Source organism: Vulpes vulpes, chromosome 2 (assembly GCF_048418805.1).
Source record: "Vulpes vulpes isolate BD-2025 chromosome 2, VulVul3, whole genome shotgun sequence".
NCBI lineage: Eukaryota > Metazoa > Chordata > Mammalia > Carnivora > Canidae > Vulpes > Vulpes vulpes.
This window is the reverse complement of record NC_132781.1, coordinates 89,025,474-89,046,644: the sequence shown is the minus strand read 5'-3', so window position 1 is coordinate 89,046,644 and position 21,171 is coordinate 89,025,474. Positions and strand designations below refer to the sequence as shown.

Here is a 21,171-nt window from a genome sequence, read left to right as displayed (position 1 = left end):
ACTTAAGGTTATATTTTCTTAAGCTTTTATTTGGAGTCCTATGATACGCATCTAATTACATTGGTAAAGCTAAAGTTAATATTTTAAAAATTATAAGCTACTCTTGGAAATATGAATTGTATTTAAGCTTGGGAACTTCACATTAACTAAGGTGAAAAAAAAGCAAGAATATACAACTTTTGTAACATAAGAGTAATAACAGATCAAATTCGATAATATTTTAATATCTACACAGCTATATCCCAAAACTTATCGAGAACACATGTCCCTCCAGAGGGGTGAGAGGATAGGCAAAATGGGTGAAGGGGAGTGGCAGATACAGGCTTCCATTTATAGAGTAAGTCACAGGAATGAAAGGTGCTGCACAGGGGATGTGGTCAATGACTTGGCAATGGTGTTGTTCAGTGACAGATGGTAGCTACACTGGGGTGAACACAGCATAAGGAACAGAGTTGTTGAATCACTATGTTGTACACCTGAAACTAATGTAACACTGTGCGTCAACTATACCTCAATCAAATACATTTCTCCTTTACATCTAGGTGACAGTAGTAGCCAAAACTGTCTTTTCTGCTATGATTACGAAACTATTCTGGTAAGAAGGAAAACAAACAAACAAGAAACACTCTTCCAAGTTGTCCACACACACACACATCCTACTCTCCATTTAGCAATCTAAGTCAATCTAAGTCACTCTCAGAAGAAAAAAACAACCTATATTATAATCACTTAAAAATCACCTAACTTTGAGTTCATTTTTCAACCATTAAGCAACTTTATCAGAATGCATCATTCCATTGACTCCCTATGTCTAGACTGTAATTTCCTATATAATCAAGATCACAGAAGCATCTCATATCATATACAGATCCACAGGTAAATAACCACGGCACTGGTACTGAAATAAATGACTAATCCATATACATACACTGGGTCATATATACATTCTGATGCATGGATTTCAACCATTTACTTAAAAAACCAGGATGGTTTTTGGTGAGGCAGATTTTTCCATCATACATGCTTGAAATTCAATCCCTTGCCTTGTGAACCCAGCCAACTGTCCACTATATGACACTTCAGCTCCCCTTAGCTTTCTTTTTCCATTTAATACATGATCTCAATTCTCTGAACAACTCAGAGGTATCATTATACTCTTGTTCTTAACTATAACCTCCCAACCCCACAAATATATAAAACAATGATTTTGAAGCTTATATTTTCCATAGAAATATTTGCTCAAGCAAAGTGATGCATGAAACTGAAGTTATATGGCTGCTTAAATGTCACACGCTAACAGCTAGCAAAGAAATGATACTCTGAAGAGGGGATGTATCTTGCTAGAGAAGGGAGAAACATGTTTTTCTTTTCATTAGTGTTACATACTGTCATCCACAAATTGACCCAGAAACTCTGTGCAGGAGGTCTAATTGAGCTCTTCAACTACACTGCCGATGTCCCCATGCACCTTCCAAAAGACTACATCTCATCTATAAGATGAAAAAGTAATACATTTTACCAGACAGCTTAGAACTTAATAATTTAAAAGCACATGTACAAGAGCGGAATACCATGACCAATATTACTACCACTGGAACTACAAGCAATTAGAAGTAGATTAGGGCAGGAAGTTAGAAAAGCTCAGCAGAATTTAATTAAACAAGTTGAATTTTGGCAGAGAACTACACCCTACTTCTATAAACAATGCCACGGAATCCTTAATGACAATACAAGGCACTCATATTTAAATTCTCAAGTATCAAATGCCAACACACAGACCCCACCCCTGAGTTCAAGCAGAGTTTTAAATTCGATGCTTCTTCAAAAGGGAAGAGAAAGGATTCTGCCAACTGAATCAGTACCCTTCATTTCCTCATTCCTTTCTGGCATTAACTTCTGTATACTCTACACCAAGGTTTCGTTTCTTAAAAACAGGGAGACAAACCATGAGAGACTCGGAACTCTGGGGAACGAACAAAGGGTAGTGGAAGGGGTAGTGGAAGGGGTAGTGGAAGGGCAGAGGGATGGGGTGAATGGGTGACGGGCACTGACGAGGGCACTTGATGGGATGAGCACTGGGTGTGATACTGTGTATTGGCAAATCGAACTTCAATAAAAATAAATGAAAAAAATAAAAAAAACTATTTTGAAAAATAAATCTGTACACACTAGAGAAAAACAAAAGCAAACTGCTTAATACTGATTATCAGCATATTAAAAATATAAATCAATAGTTATTCTATACATATTCATGAATTTAAAACAGTTTATTGACTACATCTGTCCCTCATACCATTTTTTACTTCTGAAGAATATATTCTTCCAGCTTCATTCAGATATAATTACTACATAGCATTCTGTTAAGTTTTAAGATATACAACATGATGGTTTGATACACATATATACAGATTTTTCTCAACTTATGATGGAGTTATGTCCAAATAAATCCACCCAAAGTGGGATCCCTGGGTGGCACAGCAGTTTGGCGCCTGCCTTTGGCCCAGGGCGCGATCCTGGAGACCCGGGATCGAATCCCACGTCGGGCTCCCGGTGCATGGAGCCTGCTTCTCCCTCTGCCTGTGTCTCTGCCTCTCTCTCTCTCTCTCTGTGTGACTATCATAAATAAATAAAAATTAAAAAAAAAAACCACCCAAAGTTGAAAATATTATAAGTCAAAAATGTATTTAATATGCCTAACTTACTCAATATTGTTGCTTAGCCTAGGCTGTATAAAATGTGCTCAGAACACTTCCTATGAGCCTACAGTTTGGCGCAATTATCTAACATAAAGCATATTTTATAATAGAGTGTGGACTATCTCATGTAATTTACTGAACACTGTACTAAAAGTGAAAAGCAGAATGGCTATATTTGTACAGAATGATTGTTAAGTGTACTGTCTGTTTACCCTCATGATCACACGGCTGATGGCACCTGGGGCATGCTGTCACTACCCAGTATGATTATAGAGTATTATACACATATCACTAACCTGGGGAAAAACTGAATTCAAAATTTGAAATATGGTTTCCACCGAATGTGTATTGCTTTCATACCTTCATAAAGTCAATGGTAAAAATCATAAGAGACTGTCTGTATTGCAAAATGATTACCACAATAAAGATAATACCCTCAAAAAAAAAAAAAAGTTTTGCTCTGTGACCTTAACTCAAACCATATTGATCTGAACATAAACAAAGTCACACTGAAATGATTCAGGATTGTTCAGAATTCTTATTCTTAACCAAAATACATCTATTATGGTTGTGATTTCTACTGGAGGAAAGATAAGAGATTTAGAATGTCTCAGGATTTGATTTGCTTCTGATATATCAATATTCTCCATAATAAAAAGGAAAAGCAAGAGAAAAGATAAACTAAAACTACTCAAGATTTAGCAGACATTTGAGGACCACATAATGGATGATACAAAATAATTTCCAGTGTCCACTTCTAAGGACCACTGAGAGATATTCTAAAACACAATCAATCATAAGCTTTCCAGATAAATATTGGGCTGAATTTAAGCAATAAGATGGAATTAGTTCTGAAGGATGTGACCGCAATTTGAAAACACAATTATTCAAACCAGTAGGGACATGGATATCATCTAATGGAGCTCAAAAAGAACCATTCTACCAAAAGACCACTGGGGGGCACACAACCCATGGCACTAGTCCAACAATAAATTATAAAGGGGAAAAAAATTACATTTTATGTGTGGTGTATGATTATATTTAATTTTTACCAATTATTGTTTTGATAATTAAAATATACCTCCTTATAAAATAAGGACTTTTTTTAAAAAAGGAATCTTTTCATTTCTAATACAGTACTTTTTTTTTTTTTACTTATGGGGGGGGGGGGGCAGAGACATAGGCAGAGGGAGAAGCAGGCTCCATGCACCGGGAGCCCGACGTGGGATTCGATCCCAGGTCTCCAGGATCGCGCCCTGGGCCAAAGGCAGGCGCTAAACCGCTGCGCCACCCAGGGATCCCCTAACACAGTACTTTTAAAAGACATATTATGCATTATTTGGACAGCCTAAACTATATTCAGCCTAAACAAGACGTTCCGTCTTGTTGTTTGCATAAACAGCAAACACCAAGAAACAAACATCAAGAAAGCACACAGCCAGAATCTGTTCCTATCATTTATATTTCCATTCAGTGGCCTCAGAGTATTTTTTAGGAAAAATAAGCTTCATTCCAAACAGTCTTCTGGAACAATATCCCTATGAATTTGTATAAACATTAATTTGCTTTTATTCTAATATTTTGTTTATGCATAAAAGTCAAGAAATCCTTACAGTGAGTAGTTGGGTAACAGGATCCTCCGAAAACAATGTTTTAGTAGATTTCATATTAGTCAGATTTTTCTGATAACAGTACAGTGTTATATTTTAACACACAATAAGTGATTTGAACCATGAATCAATAAACATGCACACAAACAATAACCCCAAATGGAGTGAGGACACATAAAACGTCAATATCATTTTGTAGCTATAAAACAATGTTCAAAGAAACCAAGGAACTTATTCAAAAGAATATTAAGAAATAAACACAAGGAATGTGACCTTCAACTCCAAAGAAAATGTAAAGGGATCAGACATTTCTCTACCAACCTGCCTCTTGCTGATTTCTGAAGTCTCTCTTCTGGGGTTCGAAGACCTTGAAAACCTCAGCGCTCTAATGGAATCCTTCAGAGAGGTACCAGAGAAAGTGTAGTACCTCCTTGTGAGTTTCCTCTTCAATTTGTCTGCCATCTCAATCCATTAGAAAGGCAAAATCCACATGACTTAGATTCCAAAACTAACTACACAATAAAATGATCCCCCAAACAAACAGCCACAAAAACCCAGATATCTAACCTGTGTTTTGCTCAGTCCTCTAGAAAGGGTAATAAGTTGAATTTAGGTGGGCAGTATAGGACAGAATCCACTCAACATACGTGACCGCCCATGGAAGCACAAACTTTGCATAGGGCAGCACTGATTCCTGGCTCACCAGGGAGGTCAGGGGCAGGCTCCACCACACCAAAGGAAAATAACCTTCACCAGCTAAACAGGCCAGGGTTAGTTTGTCAGGAGTAAAACAGGGTGTAGCAACATATCTTGAAGTCAGCAGAGTGTGAGTGAACACACCAGGTTCAAAGGAGTCTTCTTAACTCAGTCTAAAACCGACAGTAGGACAGGATCAAATCACAGCTCCTACTTCAAACAGGAGCCCTTTTAGCATGCCTATTTGTCAATCTGCTTGAACATTCTCTTCTTTCAGTGAATAAGAAATGGAGTGATCAAGTCTCAAATATCCACCTTTTTTTTTTTCAAACATACACCTTTTACTCTGAAAAATATAGGACAAAATATTCACAGGAAAAATGAATTAGTTGTCTGCAATACCTCTCCTGTGTCCCAGAAAGGAGAGGAAATGTGTTTCTATGTCCCTTCGAAAGGCAACAAGAGCATCTTTCATTCCCTTTATCTCAAGTCTAACTGAACGAAGGCTGAGTGTGAGGAGAAATGATGAAAATAAAATACACAAGAAAACAGAGAACTAGGTTTCCAGTGAGTACTGAACACTATGAATATCTGCAATTAAATACTCATTACTATTAATACTAGAGCCCCACAAAACTCAATGCTTTTAGGATACCCACAAGCCTAGCCCAAGGGCTGAGAACCAGTACTTTCAAGGTCATACTTTTAATTTGGCTATAATCCTAAGAGTTTTCTATTTTTTAATAAGAAACATGTATTTTTAAAAACACATACATACTAATTATTAAAGAAACTACAAAACCAAACACTAGCCTATACCAGAATATCTCACTGATAAATCATGCAAATACAAAAATTTTAAGGCAAGTATATTTAACAAAGAGTTACATGTTGCAGTGCTGTTGATATTCCAGTGCAAGAATGTTCAAATTCTGAAACACAGGATACAGAGTCTATATTCCCCTCATTCCAGGTGACTTTCTACTTTTATACTGTGTGCTTTTATTATATTAAGTTCTTCTGAGGTGGCAGTCAAGGGAATGCCTTCCAACATTAAACAGTTGGTTATAAAATTCACAAATTTGTAGTGGCTTTCAGAGTGTGATTTTCTGTACTTATTTTGGAAATTATATTACCACTATCTTGGCCTGAGGAGCAATCTCCCTGCACTGTCTCTTTACAGCCTTTTAAACTACGCTGTTTTCTCAAAATGTAAATTTTATCTTGTTTTCATTCAACTGTGTTGAATAAGGAGAACTTGAGTTCCTTCTCCACATTTTATATTCATCTCCTAATTAAAATTTACTAGTATTTTCCATCACAATCAAGGCAAGTATTAAGTCAAGGGTGTGGAGCAAAGAAGAAGTCAATAAAGATTATGAGGTTAGAATTACCGCAAATTTTTGCCACATGTAAATGCTACCTTAGTACCATTTATTCTATACAGTGGTGATTTCCAAATTCTTATCTCCAACTCTGATCTTTCCCTTGAGCTCCAGACTTCTATGTCCAATCACCTACTTGACATCTCTGCTTGGAAGTCTCAAAGGTGTTGCAAAATCAGTTAAATGTCCCAACAGGAAGGAGACTTGACTGCCCTTGACCCTGTATCCTTATTCCATTCATAAATCTTCTACTTAAATGAATGTCCCACAGTAAATGGAACCTCCATATCCCCTACGCCATTTCCTCCAGTTAAAACTCTAGAAGTCACCCTTAATACTTTCACTGCCCTCATTCCTCCCAGCCTGAGATCCTAGAAATCTAACCCCCAACACATCTCAACTCCATTCATATTTTCCCAATTCTACTTGAGGCTCAGCCACCATCATCTCTTCCCTGGATGGCAGCCTCCTCAATGGTCCTTCTCCCCTTTAAAGCCCAACTACAACGCATTCATCCCAAAGCAATCTTCTAAAAATAAATGTCTTCCTCTCCCTCTGCCCCTTCACCTGCATTCTCTAAAATAATATTATAATTTAAAAAATAAAAAGATATCTAAATATATCACTCAACACTTTGACAGTTCAAAGGCTCTTTGTTACATTTAGTATCAAGTCTCAAATTTCTTCACATAGTCTCTAAGACCCTGCCTTTCTCCCTAACCCCACCTGTTTCCCCCTCCCAGTTGCTTACTGCACCCAAGCAGCACTACTTTCCTCTGGATCTATAAAATCCCTCGACCTTTTTTCAACTCAGGTTGTTGTCCATGCTGCTCCCTTTGCCTAGAGTCCTCTGCCCCCAGCTGCTCTCCTCAACTGAAATCCAGCCCACCTGTCTCCTCCTGAGAGATGTCTTTCCCAAAACAAGTTAAAGTATCAACCCTACCTCACCTATTCTGTATCACACTCCAGACTTAATTCCAGGGTCTACTTTTCCTCTTGGCAAGAAGAGCTCTGTGAGATCAGAGACCCCCTCCCCCATATATCTTCAGCACCTCCTGCTGTTTCTCAAATATCTTAAGGACTAAAAGGTATTTGTTGAATACATGCTGGAAAGATAAAATGAGTGAATAAGTAACTGTAAGATTTTAACTTTCGCTCAAACAAATGCTATGATGTTAGTTTGATACATGAACAAGGAGCATCAATAAACATGAATTGTGGTACAATTATACATGACACTAAGCTCTTGACATTTTAATAGTCATAGAAGAAGACATAGCAATCTAACATAATTAAATATAGTTACAATCCACATATTTTACTAGCCAAACTAACTTCTTTCTCCAACCTCAGCCAACAACTAAAATGTTTGTTATTTGGGGCCAGGGAAAAAGAAGTGAAAGAAATACATAAGCTGAGGAAACATATTTGGCTCACCTACTTTTTTAAAATCAGGACACTACCCTATCTATCTTACAGCATTGATACTAAGGTGTAATGATATCCTGCTACAGTGTGAATTATACTGAGGTTGAATTCTATTTTTAAATTTTATTTATTCAATTTAACTAAAAACAAAAATTGACCCATTTCTCACTGCCTTCCTGGTAACCACCAATCTGTTCTCTGTATCTAGCTGGGGGTAAAGAGTGGTTGCTTTCTTTTTCAGATTCCACATATAAAGAGAGAGCATATGCTATTTGTCTTTTTCTAACTTAGCATAATGCATTTGAGGTCCATCTGTGTTGGCACAAATGGCAAGATTTCATGACCCTTAGGGCTGGATAACATTCCACTGTATAAACACACCACAATTTCTTTAACATTCATCCATCAGTGGACACTGAGGTTGTCTTGGCTACTGCAAATAATGCTGCAATAAACATGCCACATACATGTTTTTGAATTGGTGTTTTTGTTTTCTTCAGATAAATACTCAGAAGTAAAATGGTTGGATCATACAGTAGTTCTATTTTTAATTCTATTAGGAACTTCCATATGTTTTCCATAGTCCACAACTTACATTCCTATGGAGAGTACACAGGGGTTCCCTTTTCTCCACACCCGCACCAACCCTGTTACTTATCTTTTTTTATAAATGCCAATCTAACAAGTGTGAAGTGACATCTTATTGTGGTTTTGATTTGTATTGTATGATTAATAAGACTGAGTATCTTTTCACATACCTATTGTCTTTCTTGGAAAATGTATATTTAGATATTCTGCCCATTTTTTAATCTGTTTTTGTTCTGTCTTGTTGTTCTTGTTGTTGGGGGAGGTTGTTCTTTTGCTATTGAGTTGTAATTCTTCATTTATTTTGGATGTTAGACTCTTATCACATATATGCAGTTTTTTAGCTTGATGTTCCAAAAGTTTTTTGTTGATTTATTCTGGAACTATGTATGAAGATCAAAGGGTACAAGCCCTCCAAGTTTTCTCATCTTCCAACATACAATCCAGGAGAAAAAAATATCTGGTACTTTCTACATGATTTCTATCGTTACGAATACTTGTATAAATGAATAAATGATCTCCTTTATCACATATAATTCTTTCTCTGAACTCATTTTAAAAATTGTAATGAAGAAGAAACCAACAGCTCTCAATCTTCCTTTTTGTTTCCCATTGTGTGATAATGGTTTATTACATACAAGAAAAGTTGGATTTTACATATTTCACTCAAAATATGAAAGGAAAACTTAAGCTAAATATTTTTAAAGATGTAGATTATTATTTTGCAGCTTTTGATGGCATTTTTTCTGGAGTGCTTGTTTTGCAATGTGCTATTTTTCTAGAGAATTGTCATTGTTGGCCGGCTAGTATTTTAAAACTGAAAACAAGACAAGATCTGCCTCTCCACCCCCTGCCCCTAAGCTGTAGTGAGACGTAACTGACATATAACATTTTTTTAATTTTTTTTTTAATTTTTATTTATTTATGATAGTCACACACACAGAGAGAGAGAGGCAGAGACACAGGCAGAGGGAGAAGCAGGCTCCATGCACCGGCAGCCCAACGTGGGATTCGATCCCGAGTCTCCAGGATCGCACCCTGGGTCAAAGGCAGGCGCTAAACTGCTGCGCCACCCAGGGATCCCGTAACTGACATATAACATTTATAAGTTTAATGTACAATATGTTTTGCTATACCTAAATATTGCAAAATTATTAAAATCTTAGCATTAGCTAATATCTGTATCATACCACATAATTATCATTTCTTCTTTGTGGTGAGAATTTAATACAGCATTATTAACTAAAATCACTACGCTGTATAGTAGATCCCCAGAATTTATTCATCATAAATGTGTATCCTTTGACCAACATCACCCCTTTGCTCCTAGCTCCCAGGCCTGGTAACCACAATTCTAGGCTCTGTTTCTATGAGTTCGGCTTTTTTAGATTCTTCTATGTAAGTGAGATCACACAGTATTTGTTTTTCTCTAACTTTTTTAACATAATACCCTCAAAGAGACCCATCCACGTTATCATAAATGACAAGATGCCCTTTTTTAAAAAAAAAAAAAAAAAAGATGCCCCTTTTATGGATGAATAATATTCCATAACACACACATATACACACACACACACACACACACACACACTCGTGAGATCTTTATCCATTCATCTGTTGATGGACACTTAGGTTGCTTCCATACCTTGGCTATTGTGAACAATACTGCAATGAACATGGGAGTGCAAATATCTCCTTGAAATAAAGATTTGATATTCTTCAGATATATACCCAGAAGTAGGGTGCTGGATAATATGGTAGTTCTAGTTTTAATTTTTTGAGGGACCCCAGTACAGTTTTCCATAGTGGCAATGCCAGTTCCACCAGAGTGCACAAGTGTTCCCTTTTCTTCATATCTTCACCAACACTTGTTATCTCTCTCTCTAGCCATTCTACCAGGTATGAGGTGATATCTTACTGTGCTTTTAACTGACATTTCCTTGATGATTAGTGATGTTGAGGACCTCTTCTTCATGTAACTATGGCCATTTATGACTTCTTTGGGAAAATGTTTATTCAGTTCTTCTGCCCATGTTTTTAATTGGATTTTTTGATTTTCTACTATTGAATGGTTGGAGTTCTTCATATTTTTTAGATATTAACCCCTTATCAGCTATATGTTTTGCAAACAATTTCTCCAATCCATAGGTTGCCTTTTCATTTTTTTGATGATTTCCCATGATGAGCAAAAGCTTTTCTATTTGATGTATTCCCACTTGTTTTGTTGCCTTTTGCTTTTGATGTCAAGTCTATTTGTGCTTTTTTTTTTTAATAACACAGTCCTTCTTAGCTCCCAAACAGTAAAAATTGAAACTAGAATCTTCATTTTTTTCTGTGCAGAAGAATATGCATAATGATAGTACACTGGAAACCGTCAAATTCAAAGGATTCAGAAAATAATGTATTTTTTTCCAACAACTATAACTGAGTACCTATTACCAAGCTCTTTTCAAGTTGATAGAAATGTAAAAGAAGAAAACCCACAAATGAAAGTACTTATAGAAATTTTTCTACTAAAAATTACCCAAGATAACCTTGTTTGTTTTTAAATCATTAAAAACAAGTATTAAAAGAACTTGAGTGTTAACGTAATTCAATGATGGTGGTGGTAACGATGTGACCAACAATGATACTGGCAATTACCATCTAATGGGGTGTTATTTTTCTAAAGAGTACTGAAATCTTAACACAAATTCCCAGGTTTAAACTTAAATTTAACACTACCTTACAAAGTAGGTGTATTATCCTCCATTTAGAGATGGGAAAACTGTGCTTAGAGAGATTAATCTGCTGAAGCTCATAAAATAATCATGGAGCTGGGATTCAAACACAGGCCATGTGGTGTCTTATCCCACTAAACAAGATGCCCATCTGTGATGAAGCAACATAAAAAAACAAGGTGCAGCAAACCAAGGAACCAAGCCATGGTCTACAACTAATATGATAACTGAAAGAGTGAGAGACCTGTCCCCTCCTCTGTTTCCCTGACTCCAGGTGGTCCTAGACAGGCCAAGCCTAGGAAAGCTGGTGACCTGCCACTACACTATTATGCAGGCTGTTCCCAATTTCAAAACTCCAAATGCTTATAAGGAGCCTTTACAAACAGCGGGCCATGTGTAGGAGGCCAAGACACTTCCCTCACTATTACCTTCCACAAGCACTCTTCACCATCCCCACATCTGCTACACCTGCACTCCCCAACCCATCCACCCACAAATCGATGAGCTGTGGGAAAACCAGTACCCATGAAATATCTAAATGTTGGGAAATAATCTCTCTGAATTAATTAATTAGATATTTGGTGCTCTATTCAGCATTTAATTTAAATATTTTCTTCTTTCGAGCCTAACTAAAATAAATCCATTTAGGAGGAAATTAATCAAATTATCTAGTTAATAAAGTCTATTTATACAAATCATTACAATTCCAAGTCATCAGACTCTTTAAATCAGTCCTTCCCTATGCCAATTCACATTAAAGTTTTAAAAAAAAATTCACATTAAAGTTTAAAAAGATGATTCTATTCTCAGTTATATTTAGAACTGTCTGATGCTTTCTTTATTCTGGAATTAGGATGACATAGAACTATGGAGAAATTTAAAAAATAGAAAATAAAAAAATCCCCAGTTAATCACATATTCCACTCTCAATGCTAACTATGGACACTTTTTGGTGTGTTCCTTCAAACCTTTTCTGATGCACACAATTATTTCTATTAAAATTAGACTGGATTTCATATGTTGATTTAACCTGATTTTTTTTTTTTAAGATTTTATTTATTTATTCATGAGAGAGAGAAAGAGAGACAGAGACATAGGCAGAGGGAGAAGCAAGCTCCATGCAGGGAGCCCAATGTGGAACTCAATCCCCGTCTCCAGGATCACACCCTGGGTCGAAGGTGGCACTAAACCGCTGAGCCACCTGGGCTGCCTGATTTAACCTGATTATTAACAAATTTATATCTGATTCATGAATTTATCTGCACTTCAATTCCAAACATCTAGCACCTCCAAGGTACCCAAAGTCACCAAATCAAGTGTGAATCCCTAAGCTCCACCCTGTCCCAAATCTGGCCACCCTGCAGCACTCCCAGCCTTAGTAAATAGCCCCATCAGCAGACCTGCCCAGTAAATCACTCACAGATCTACTTACTCCCTACCATCTGCACCTGGTCCAACCTCCTTCAGTCTCACAGCTCTGGTGGCAAACTCTGCTAGCTTGGATCCCTGCACCCACTCTGCCTCCTATCCCTTCATCCTCACACCACAGCCAGGGAGACACTTCTCAAATGTAAATCTAATCACCTAATAGTCTGAATTTTCACTCCGCTGTCCTTCGGATTCAGCTAGATCATATTATTTAGGCAAGTGTTGCTTCACCCTGACTTAGGACACTTTGTACCACCTTTCATGGCATGATTCCTTTTCTTCAGACCATTATTTGTTGGTAATTCTACATTTAACTTCTGTGACTGTTTAATTCTGACTCTCACAATACACCATGAGGCCCTAGAAAGGAGGAACTGTGTCTACATTTGTTTGACACTGTATAAAAGCACTGAGCATAACACCTGACATGTAATAGGTGCTTGGTAAATTGGTTCAATTAACTAAAAATAAGACTAAAAGTTTTATTATCCCTCAAAGGAAATTATTTTATTGCTGCCTTTTAAAATTGTATCATTATTATTATGAAGAAATCCTAGTTTGCAAAAATTCTCTCACGTTTAGTGATAACTAAAGGAATGTATTCATGGGCCAAGTCTTCAACAAGAAATTAACTAGAGGTAAAAAAAAAAAAAAAAAAGTATGAAAAGGAAATTCTCCTAGGAACTTCTCAGCCCACTCCTACCTCTAAGACAAGGAGGTTCTAAAAATAACCTCTTGCTGGAAGTTAGTGTTTTAGTCTTGACAACAAAGGAATTTAAATCTCAAAACTTCCTCTTATCAGGTACATGCTTGGCAATGTGTTAAGGAGAAGAATAGAGTCTCTAAAGAAATTAAAATTAAACTTGTTTCAATTATGAGCTGTGAGCTCTCATTGTAGTTTAAACAAGCCATTTCCTCACGGAGCAGGGCTTTTTAATGTTTTTAAAAATCATTCCAATATCACCAAATAAATTCATTTTAACAATACTTATTGGGATCCCTGGGTGGCGCAGCGGTTTGGCGCCTGCCTTTGGCCCAGGGCGCGATCCTGGAGACCCGGGATCGAATCCCACATCAGGCTCCCGGTGCATGGAGCCTGCTTCTCCCTCCGCCTGTGTCTCTGCCTCTCTCTCTCTCTCTCTCTGTGACTATCATAAATAAAAAAAATAAATAAAAAATTTAACAATACTTATTATTTTAATAATGCTTATTTGGGTCTTATCCAGACCCAAAAATATGTTCTTCACTCTCATCTAAAAACTGCAGACTGTGGCTGTCTTCAGCATAAATAAAAGCAGAGTGCTTCTCTGCACGTGATCAATAGCTAGGGCACAGAACACAGAACGCCCCTGTTAAAGCAGATGTGTACTCTGTGTTTTCCACAGAGAAGCAGGATGCTCCTACCATCACCTCACTGAACAGATTTTTTTTTTTATGACTTGATGCCAAAAACAAGTAAAATAATAACAATTCACACATAGGTAACAAAAGTAGAAAATGATGAACTTTTAAAATTAAACCATGTCCCTTACCTGAAAGTTGTGCCATGTATGCATTTTAAAAGCATGATTTATTACAACACATTTTGGCATCTGCTGGGCAGTAATATTATAAACATACAAGGCTTGTATAAAACTACATCAGTTTGTAAGTTAGTAGCTATCAATGCAGAGAATGATGAAAATGTGTTATATGCCTCAGTACTTTATTCAACACACAGAAATTACTGCTTGCCCATGATTCCAATACATTTTTAAAGCTTCTCCTTTCTCAACATGCTTTATACTGAGTACACCGGCCAGACTGTCCCCCAGAAAATCCTGGGTTCTTCCCAACAAGCACCACGATCCTCTGTGGTGCCTGGCATCCAACATCCACTCTTCAAGCTCATACAAACTCTCAGAAAGAGTTTAAATTACTAGTCCATTCAACACTTCCTCCACAAAGAGCAAGGAACAGAAGATACCTCCCAAGGTCATCACCAAAACAGCACATACATGCTATCATTCTTGATCAAAACAAAATTACACCCAAGTATGACAAAGGAAATGCTTGCTACCACATCGTAAGTCACCTTCGGCACCAAAGGTATGAAAAGGAAGACAGTGGCAGTGGACAGTGGAAAAGACTCTCTTTTTGCTGGTCACACACACGAAAGTGAGCTTCTCCCCAACTTTTATGTTTCTGGTCAGTCTGCCTGAACTCTGTATTAACAGAATTACAATCAATCAGTCTCAGGTGTCTGGCATGCAGAGGGAAGTGAGTACAAAACATTTTTATTCTGTGATCTATTTGGAAATTCCAAATTTCACTGTAGGACATGGAGGAATGACCGGAATGACCTAGACCTATTTGAAAAGAACTGAGGGAAGGTTCACTAAAATAAAAAATCATAACTAAGACCAACCTAGAAAAAAATTCAGACAAGAAATAGCCTGGCACTTGGGAAAGCTCATACAGACAAACATATTACAGCTGTTCTAATAGGTGCTACAGATAACATGGAAACCATTTCAGTTTTTCATCATTTGGAAAAACGTCAACTGAGAAAACTGAGAATCAGATACTAAGACTAAATAAAACCCCATGACAGCATGCACACTCTGATTCTCTGTTTCCTTTGACTGGAAAGCAGCAATGTGGAGAACAGACAAATAAAACAAGGCAAATTTATATGCTCAAAATAGATCTAGAATATTCTGTGTCTTAGAAAATCAAACCTACTCCAAGTACCCAAGACAACCCATGCTAATACCATTTTGAATAAACATGAATAAGTCCTGGTCACTGGAATTGTATAAGTACTAAAAGAAAACTTCCTCCGCACTGTGCATTAAACTCTAATAATTAAAGGATAACGAGCAAACTTAGGTAGTAATTAGGAACCTTAATTTTCTTTTGCTATCCTTTAAATGATTGCCTCTTAATCCTAATATCGCTCTATAAAAAATAACTTATCATAATTCCACAAATTCAGTGACTAGGTATATAGTTAACACCTTTGGGGTCGCCTGAGTGGGTCAGCGGTTGAGCGTCTGCCTTCCTTTGCCTTCGGTGGCTCAGGGCATGATCCTGGAATTCATGATCAAGTCCCACATGGGGGCTCCCTGCAGGGAGCCTGATTCTCCCTCTGCCTGTGTTTCTGCCTTTCTTTCTCTCTGAGTCTCTCATGAATAAATAAAGAAAATATTTTTTTAAATAATAATTTTCACCTTTGAAAGAAATTTCCCCATTAGAGAGACTGATGGCAGGACCATGAAACCACAGTTTCAAAGCTTTGACAGCCCCAAATACCACATGGAAGGTTTATAAAATACAGATGCCCAGGCCTAGCTAACAGAGACTCTATTTCCCTAGGCTAGGTTTCTGCATTTTAAACATGATCGGGGGATTTTCATTAAACAGGATACTCTTGAGAGAAATTTTATTATTTAAGAAAACTCTAATGCCTTTTTTAACCTAAAAGCAAAACAGGTGTCAAAATCCTTACTCAGAGTAGCTGCCAAAAATAGCTGAAAACACTCCAGGGTGATTAAATCAGAGTCAAATTTCAAAGCTGTGGAAAGGAGCCATACAACTGACTACATGCAAACCTTCAGTCTGAATAAAGGCATCTGACAATATCATGAATGTCAGTACTAAGATTCTAGATTATTAATTATATTTTTTTATAGTTACAACTTAAAATGGGTCCTTTAAGAAGCTCATTCAAAAATTTAATCACATATATATTTAAATATTTAAATATTTATAAACATAAATACAAAAAGTAAATAATATCTCTGAGCAAATAAAACAATGATCTTTCAGTCTATGGTACATGTATTCTCTAGCATTTTTTTTTCTATTTGGAAATTGAATTTAATCTGCATGATGTAAAACTCTCTAAATACTTCATTTATTAATATTCAAAACATTATTCTTCAGGGGTGTGTCAGTGGCACAGTTAGTTAAGTGTCTGACTCTCGATTTCAGCTCAGATTGTGATCTCAGGGTCCTAGGATCGAGCCCCAAGTGGGGCTCCACACTCAGCAGGGAGTCTGCTTGAGATTTTCTCTCTCCTCCTCTCTCTGCCCTGCCCCACCTCATTCTCTCTTCTCTTCTCTCAAATCTATAAAATGTAAAATAAAAGTTTAAGTATCCTCTGATTTTAACAGCAACTATTTTAGAAGATCATAATCTGTCGTCGCTTCTTCCATTGTTGTGTGTAACCCAATAGTTATGTTGAAAGAAGAGTATTATTTCAGTTGCTGAGTAACAAATTACCCCAAAGACCTAAACAATAACATCAACTATGGGACATACCCTACAATGGCAGGTGCTACTGAATCAAATATCCCTGAATTGACACACTATTTGGTACCTGAAATTTTTCATTCTCCTTAAGAGTTCAAGAACACATAGAGGACAGCTGCCAAATCTGAACCAGGTGCTATGCTGTCAGGAAAGCAGAAGGAGAGAAGATGGGACAACTGTGTTCAGCCAGCAACCAGCTAAGTACAGGAACGGAGGGGAAATGAAGCAAAGGGGCAGTATGGGGGGTGGGGGGGTGGGAGAGACAGAGAGAAGGGGAGGAGGAGGACGGGGAGAAGGAAGGTGGGCACAGGGAGGAAGGGAGAGATAGGGAGGGAGAGAGAGCACTCCCCATGAAGAACCACAGTAAGTATGAGACAACGTTACCATCTTCCAACTCCATTATATCACCTCACTGGTTTAACCTATCCTGTGCCGTTACACACATGACGATACGCTGTGTGTGCAGCTGGCAGCCCTTTGGTAACTTCATCACAACCTGAACACAAACAAGCGTATGGCCAAAGCCTGCTCAAGCCCCATCACCTCGTAATAATTTGGTGACTTCTACATGCAGAGCCAAATATCATGTCACAAAGTCTTAAAATATTGAGCATCACACATCCTCTCCTCCCCCTCCCTCATTCCCTCTAAGAGCACAGACGAAAGGGTGGACACAGATGAATGTGCCTGTGGGTGGCCACGTTTGTGATGCCAAAACCATAGACGACACTGAAGGTGGCACTGCAGTAAAAAAGCCACTAAGAGCAACACTATGGAAAGTACAGCCCTCTGAAAGCAGAGCTCACACCAGAGGACACCTGGAGAGCACCTGCTCCAGAGTGGGCAGGCGGCAAACCGCACAGGCCAGCTGCAGGGATGGGCCAGGACTTAGATCAGAACTCAGAGATTTTGCATCCCCACACACGGAAACAGACCTCAGTTGTGAAGAAAGATGGCAGGTTTGGTTAAGATAAAAATGTCAGGCGAACCTTTAAAAGAGATTTCCATTCAAAAAATTGCAACTTTAAAATTCTAAAACATAGTAAACTTAATAAAGCGCAGGTGTCAAGAAAAGCATTATACCCCAAAGTTCAGGATAGTGAAGACTCACAATATTAGTTATAAAACAAACATACCAAAGTGGGTGGCCCAAATGTTCTTTAAAGCAAATGTCTAATCAGAAAAGGAAGGACTCCCATGTACATGCGCCACCCCCTTCCTCCCCTCCTTCCCCCCACCCCCGCCGCCAGCCCCCAGTCTTCACTAAATGCATCCTGAACGGCTTCCCTGGACTTAAACTCACTCTGTCTTTATCATCTGCTACATCACAGAGGGTGTCATCAAGGTCTAGTATTCCTCCATCTCCATGTTCAAGTCGGTGCACCTGTATCCAGTAGTTTGGATCCTGTAGAGAAGAACAGAATACAGCAAGCTAGCATCACCAAAAGGAAATGCAACAACTTAACCTGTAATAATTTCCTGCCCATAAAAAGGAATTGACAATATTGCTAAAAATCCAGGTAGTTCTGTATCCCTACTGTTAAGTCAATTTTCCTTTTCTTTTATGAGGGACTCATGCACACTCTCTCCTTTGGCGTAGCTGCTGATATGCTGCTAGGACAGAAACTATAGAAACCAGCACAAGTCATTGCTTAAGAAACACTGGTTTATTAAAGTATTCTGGGTTTCTCATTGTCCAATATGAAATATTAATCCTCTCAGTCCAATCCATACAGATATTCTAATAAGCAAGCAACATATGTTGCATGTCTGAAAAACTCATGTCACAGCCTATCTGGGGGAAAAAAAACACCAATGGCACAAAGTAAGCTCTACAAACAGGTCTAAGTATACGACACAAAGGAAGGTTGACAAAACCATAAGTGAACAAAAGCAAGCTCAGAATAATGTGTGTGCTTTGAGTATTTTTGTAAAGACAAACTTACATACAGTTGTACATGTACATATAAAAATGTCCCCAAAAATACACTCGGAAATATGCAGTGGTTATATCCGAAGAGTGGGACTGAGGAGAGAAAGAAGACAAAGGATTCCATTTTAAGTTTTGTAAATTTCAGGATCCCTGGGTGGCGCAGTGGTTTAGCGCCTGCCTTTGCCCCAGGATCGAATCCCACGTCGGGCTCCCGGTGCATGGAGCCTGTTTCTCCCTCTGCCTATGTCTCTGCCTCTCTCTCTCTCTCTGTGTGTGACTATCATAAATGAATGAAAATTAAAAAAATAATAATAATAAAAATTAAAAATAAAAAAATAAATTTTGTAAATTTCTTCAGAGGGGGTGTGTGCACACACACATATGTATACACACACATATACAAACACATATATGTATTCATACATACATATCCACACAAACTATAATATAAAACCATGCTTTAAAATTATTTGAAGAGAACATAGTCATTTTAAATTTTTATAATCATTCTCATTTGCACACTCAAGTAAAAATATACTAAGCTATATCTTTTACCATTAGCTACTGAATTATCCACAACACAGAATTACTAATAAAAAGTTCAATTCAAGTTAACACTCCACTTTTCTCATCTGAACAGCAACATCTGGTATGGCTCTTTCTTAAGGCAAAGATTGGCAGAGAAGAGAAAAGACAAGTGATTTTAGACTACAGATGCTTGAACCCTACCCTACATCTCCCAACTCACACCTTGAGGCCACAGAGTCCAGAGCCATAAGAAGCCCTCTAAGAGAATCTCTAACACCTGAGAATCACCGAAACAGAACACTTAGTAAAAATGCTGAATCACCAATCTTGTCACTTTTTCACCAGCATAGAAAGCAGCTCAAATCCTAATTCTCAAGATTATTAAACATTACCATAAAAACTACTAATGCAAATAGCCTATAGTTACTCCACACCCTCATTTATCTAGACTTCTTTTAAAGGAGAGCCAGCGGGCACCTGAGTGGTTCAGTGGTTGAGCGTCTGCCTTTGGCTCAGGTCATGATCCTGGGATTGATTCCCACATCAGGCTTCCCACTGGGAGCCTGCTTCTCCCTCTGCCTAGGTCTCTGCCTCTCTCTGTGTGTCATAAATCAATCAATCAATCAATCAATCCTTAAAAAAATGAGTCAGTATTCAAATTGCGTGTTCATCCAGAACACAGACTATGGAAAACACACAACATACCACACACACACACTTCTTTCTTCAGTCTGAGTCTACATGATTCTTGGATTACAATGTTGTCTAGGGAGTCCTTAGGAAACCTGCTGCTACGAGTCCAACAGTGCTCCAGAATTTGTCATTTCTACATTTTTGAGCTATCAAAGAACAGAGTCCCCAAATAAACCATTCTCCTACTCTTCATTACCAAATGGCATTAACCCACCAAGAGAAATCAGAAATAATTAATATCCTGGAGGCAAATCCTAATCATCATTCCCTGGCCCCTTAGAACAGAGCCATCCTGCCCTACACTTCCCCTCAAGAAATCTGTCGGATGGCCTAATCACCTAAAACATCAACTTTCATTTCTAAAACACTTTTAATACACAATAAAGCAGACTGACCTCTCACTTCCCAATACTCCCCACTCTCTCCATATGAGATCATAACCTACAGCCTTTCTATCATATCATATTTCTTTCATAGCCTTTCTATCATATCTATCATATCATAACCTTTGAAATAAATTCCCTCCTAACAATTTTCTCACCCTCTTGACTTCTCTTTCAGAACCTGCTGTGTTCCAACCTTTCTCCACCAGTTAGTTCCCCTTTCACAGCCTGCATTAAGTCCTGCATAACTAGCCATCCTCTCCTCCACTACCCGCAGAAACAACCTTACCTTACCATTCAGGCTAACCCCTCATCGATCACGACGCACCTCAGTCATCGTCTTCTCCAAGAGCTTTTCCTGACCAGAAAGCTCAGCTTAGAAGACAGGTTAGAAATCCATCTCCAGCCTGTTAATGTTTCTAAAAACCACAGTAGTCCAGAAAGTAGTACTCAGATGTAAATGTTGAACCTTTATAAAAGCTGTTGATATTGTATTTTCCACATACTAAAATAGTACAAAACCTTCTATGGACCCTACTTTACCCTTTAGCCACTTGACCAACTCTCTGATTCTCTTTATGGCAAGCAAAATGCTTTAAAGATTTGTTGTTTCAGATTCTTCTTCTCTCATAATCCTGTTCCAATGAAGTTTCCTCCCCACAACAATCCCAAAACCATCCATCAAGGTTACTGACAGTCTCCATGTCGCTTAATATAATGGTCCATTCCCAAGACCCATTGTCCATGGTCTATCAGCGGAATGTTATACCTCTTGTCACTCTCCTCCAAT

At 37.9% G+C, this 21,171-nt stretch overlaps 1 protein-coding gene across 50 annotated transcripts in view; it reads right to left on the bottom strand.

Annotated features, from left to right (window-relative positions):
• Window positions 1-21,171, bottom strand: part of PARD3 (par-3 family cell polarity regulator) — a 646,585-nt gene that overhangs the window by 516,523 nt on the left and 108,891 nt on the right. For 48 of the 50 annotated variants that reach the window (XR_011999915.1, XR_011999914.1, XR_011999912.1 and 45 more), the window contains one exon: window positions 18,148-18,249. Coding sequence is in view for 35 of the 50 variants with exons in the window: in XM_072749213.1 (XP_072605314.1) it covers window positions 18,148-18,249 (102 nt within the window). In the remaining 15 variants the exon portion in view is untranslated. Of the gene's footprint in view, window positions 1-18,147; window positions 18,250-21,171 lie in introns of those variants that run through there. The other 2 variants (XM_072749232.1, XM_072749235.1) reach the window with 1 other exon arrangement.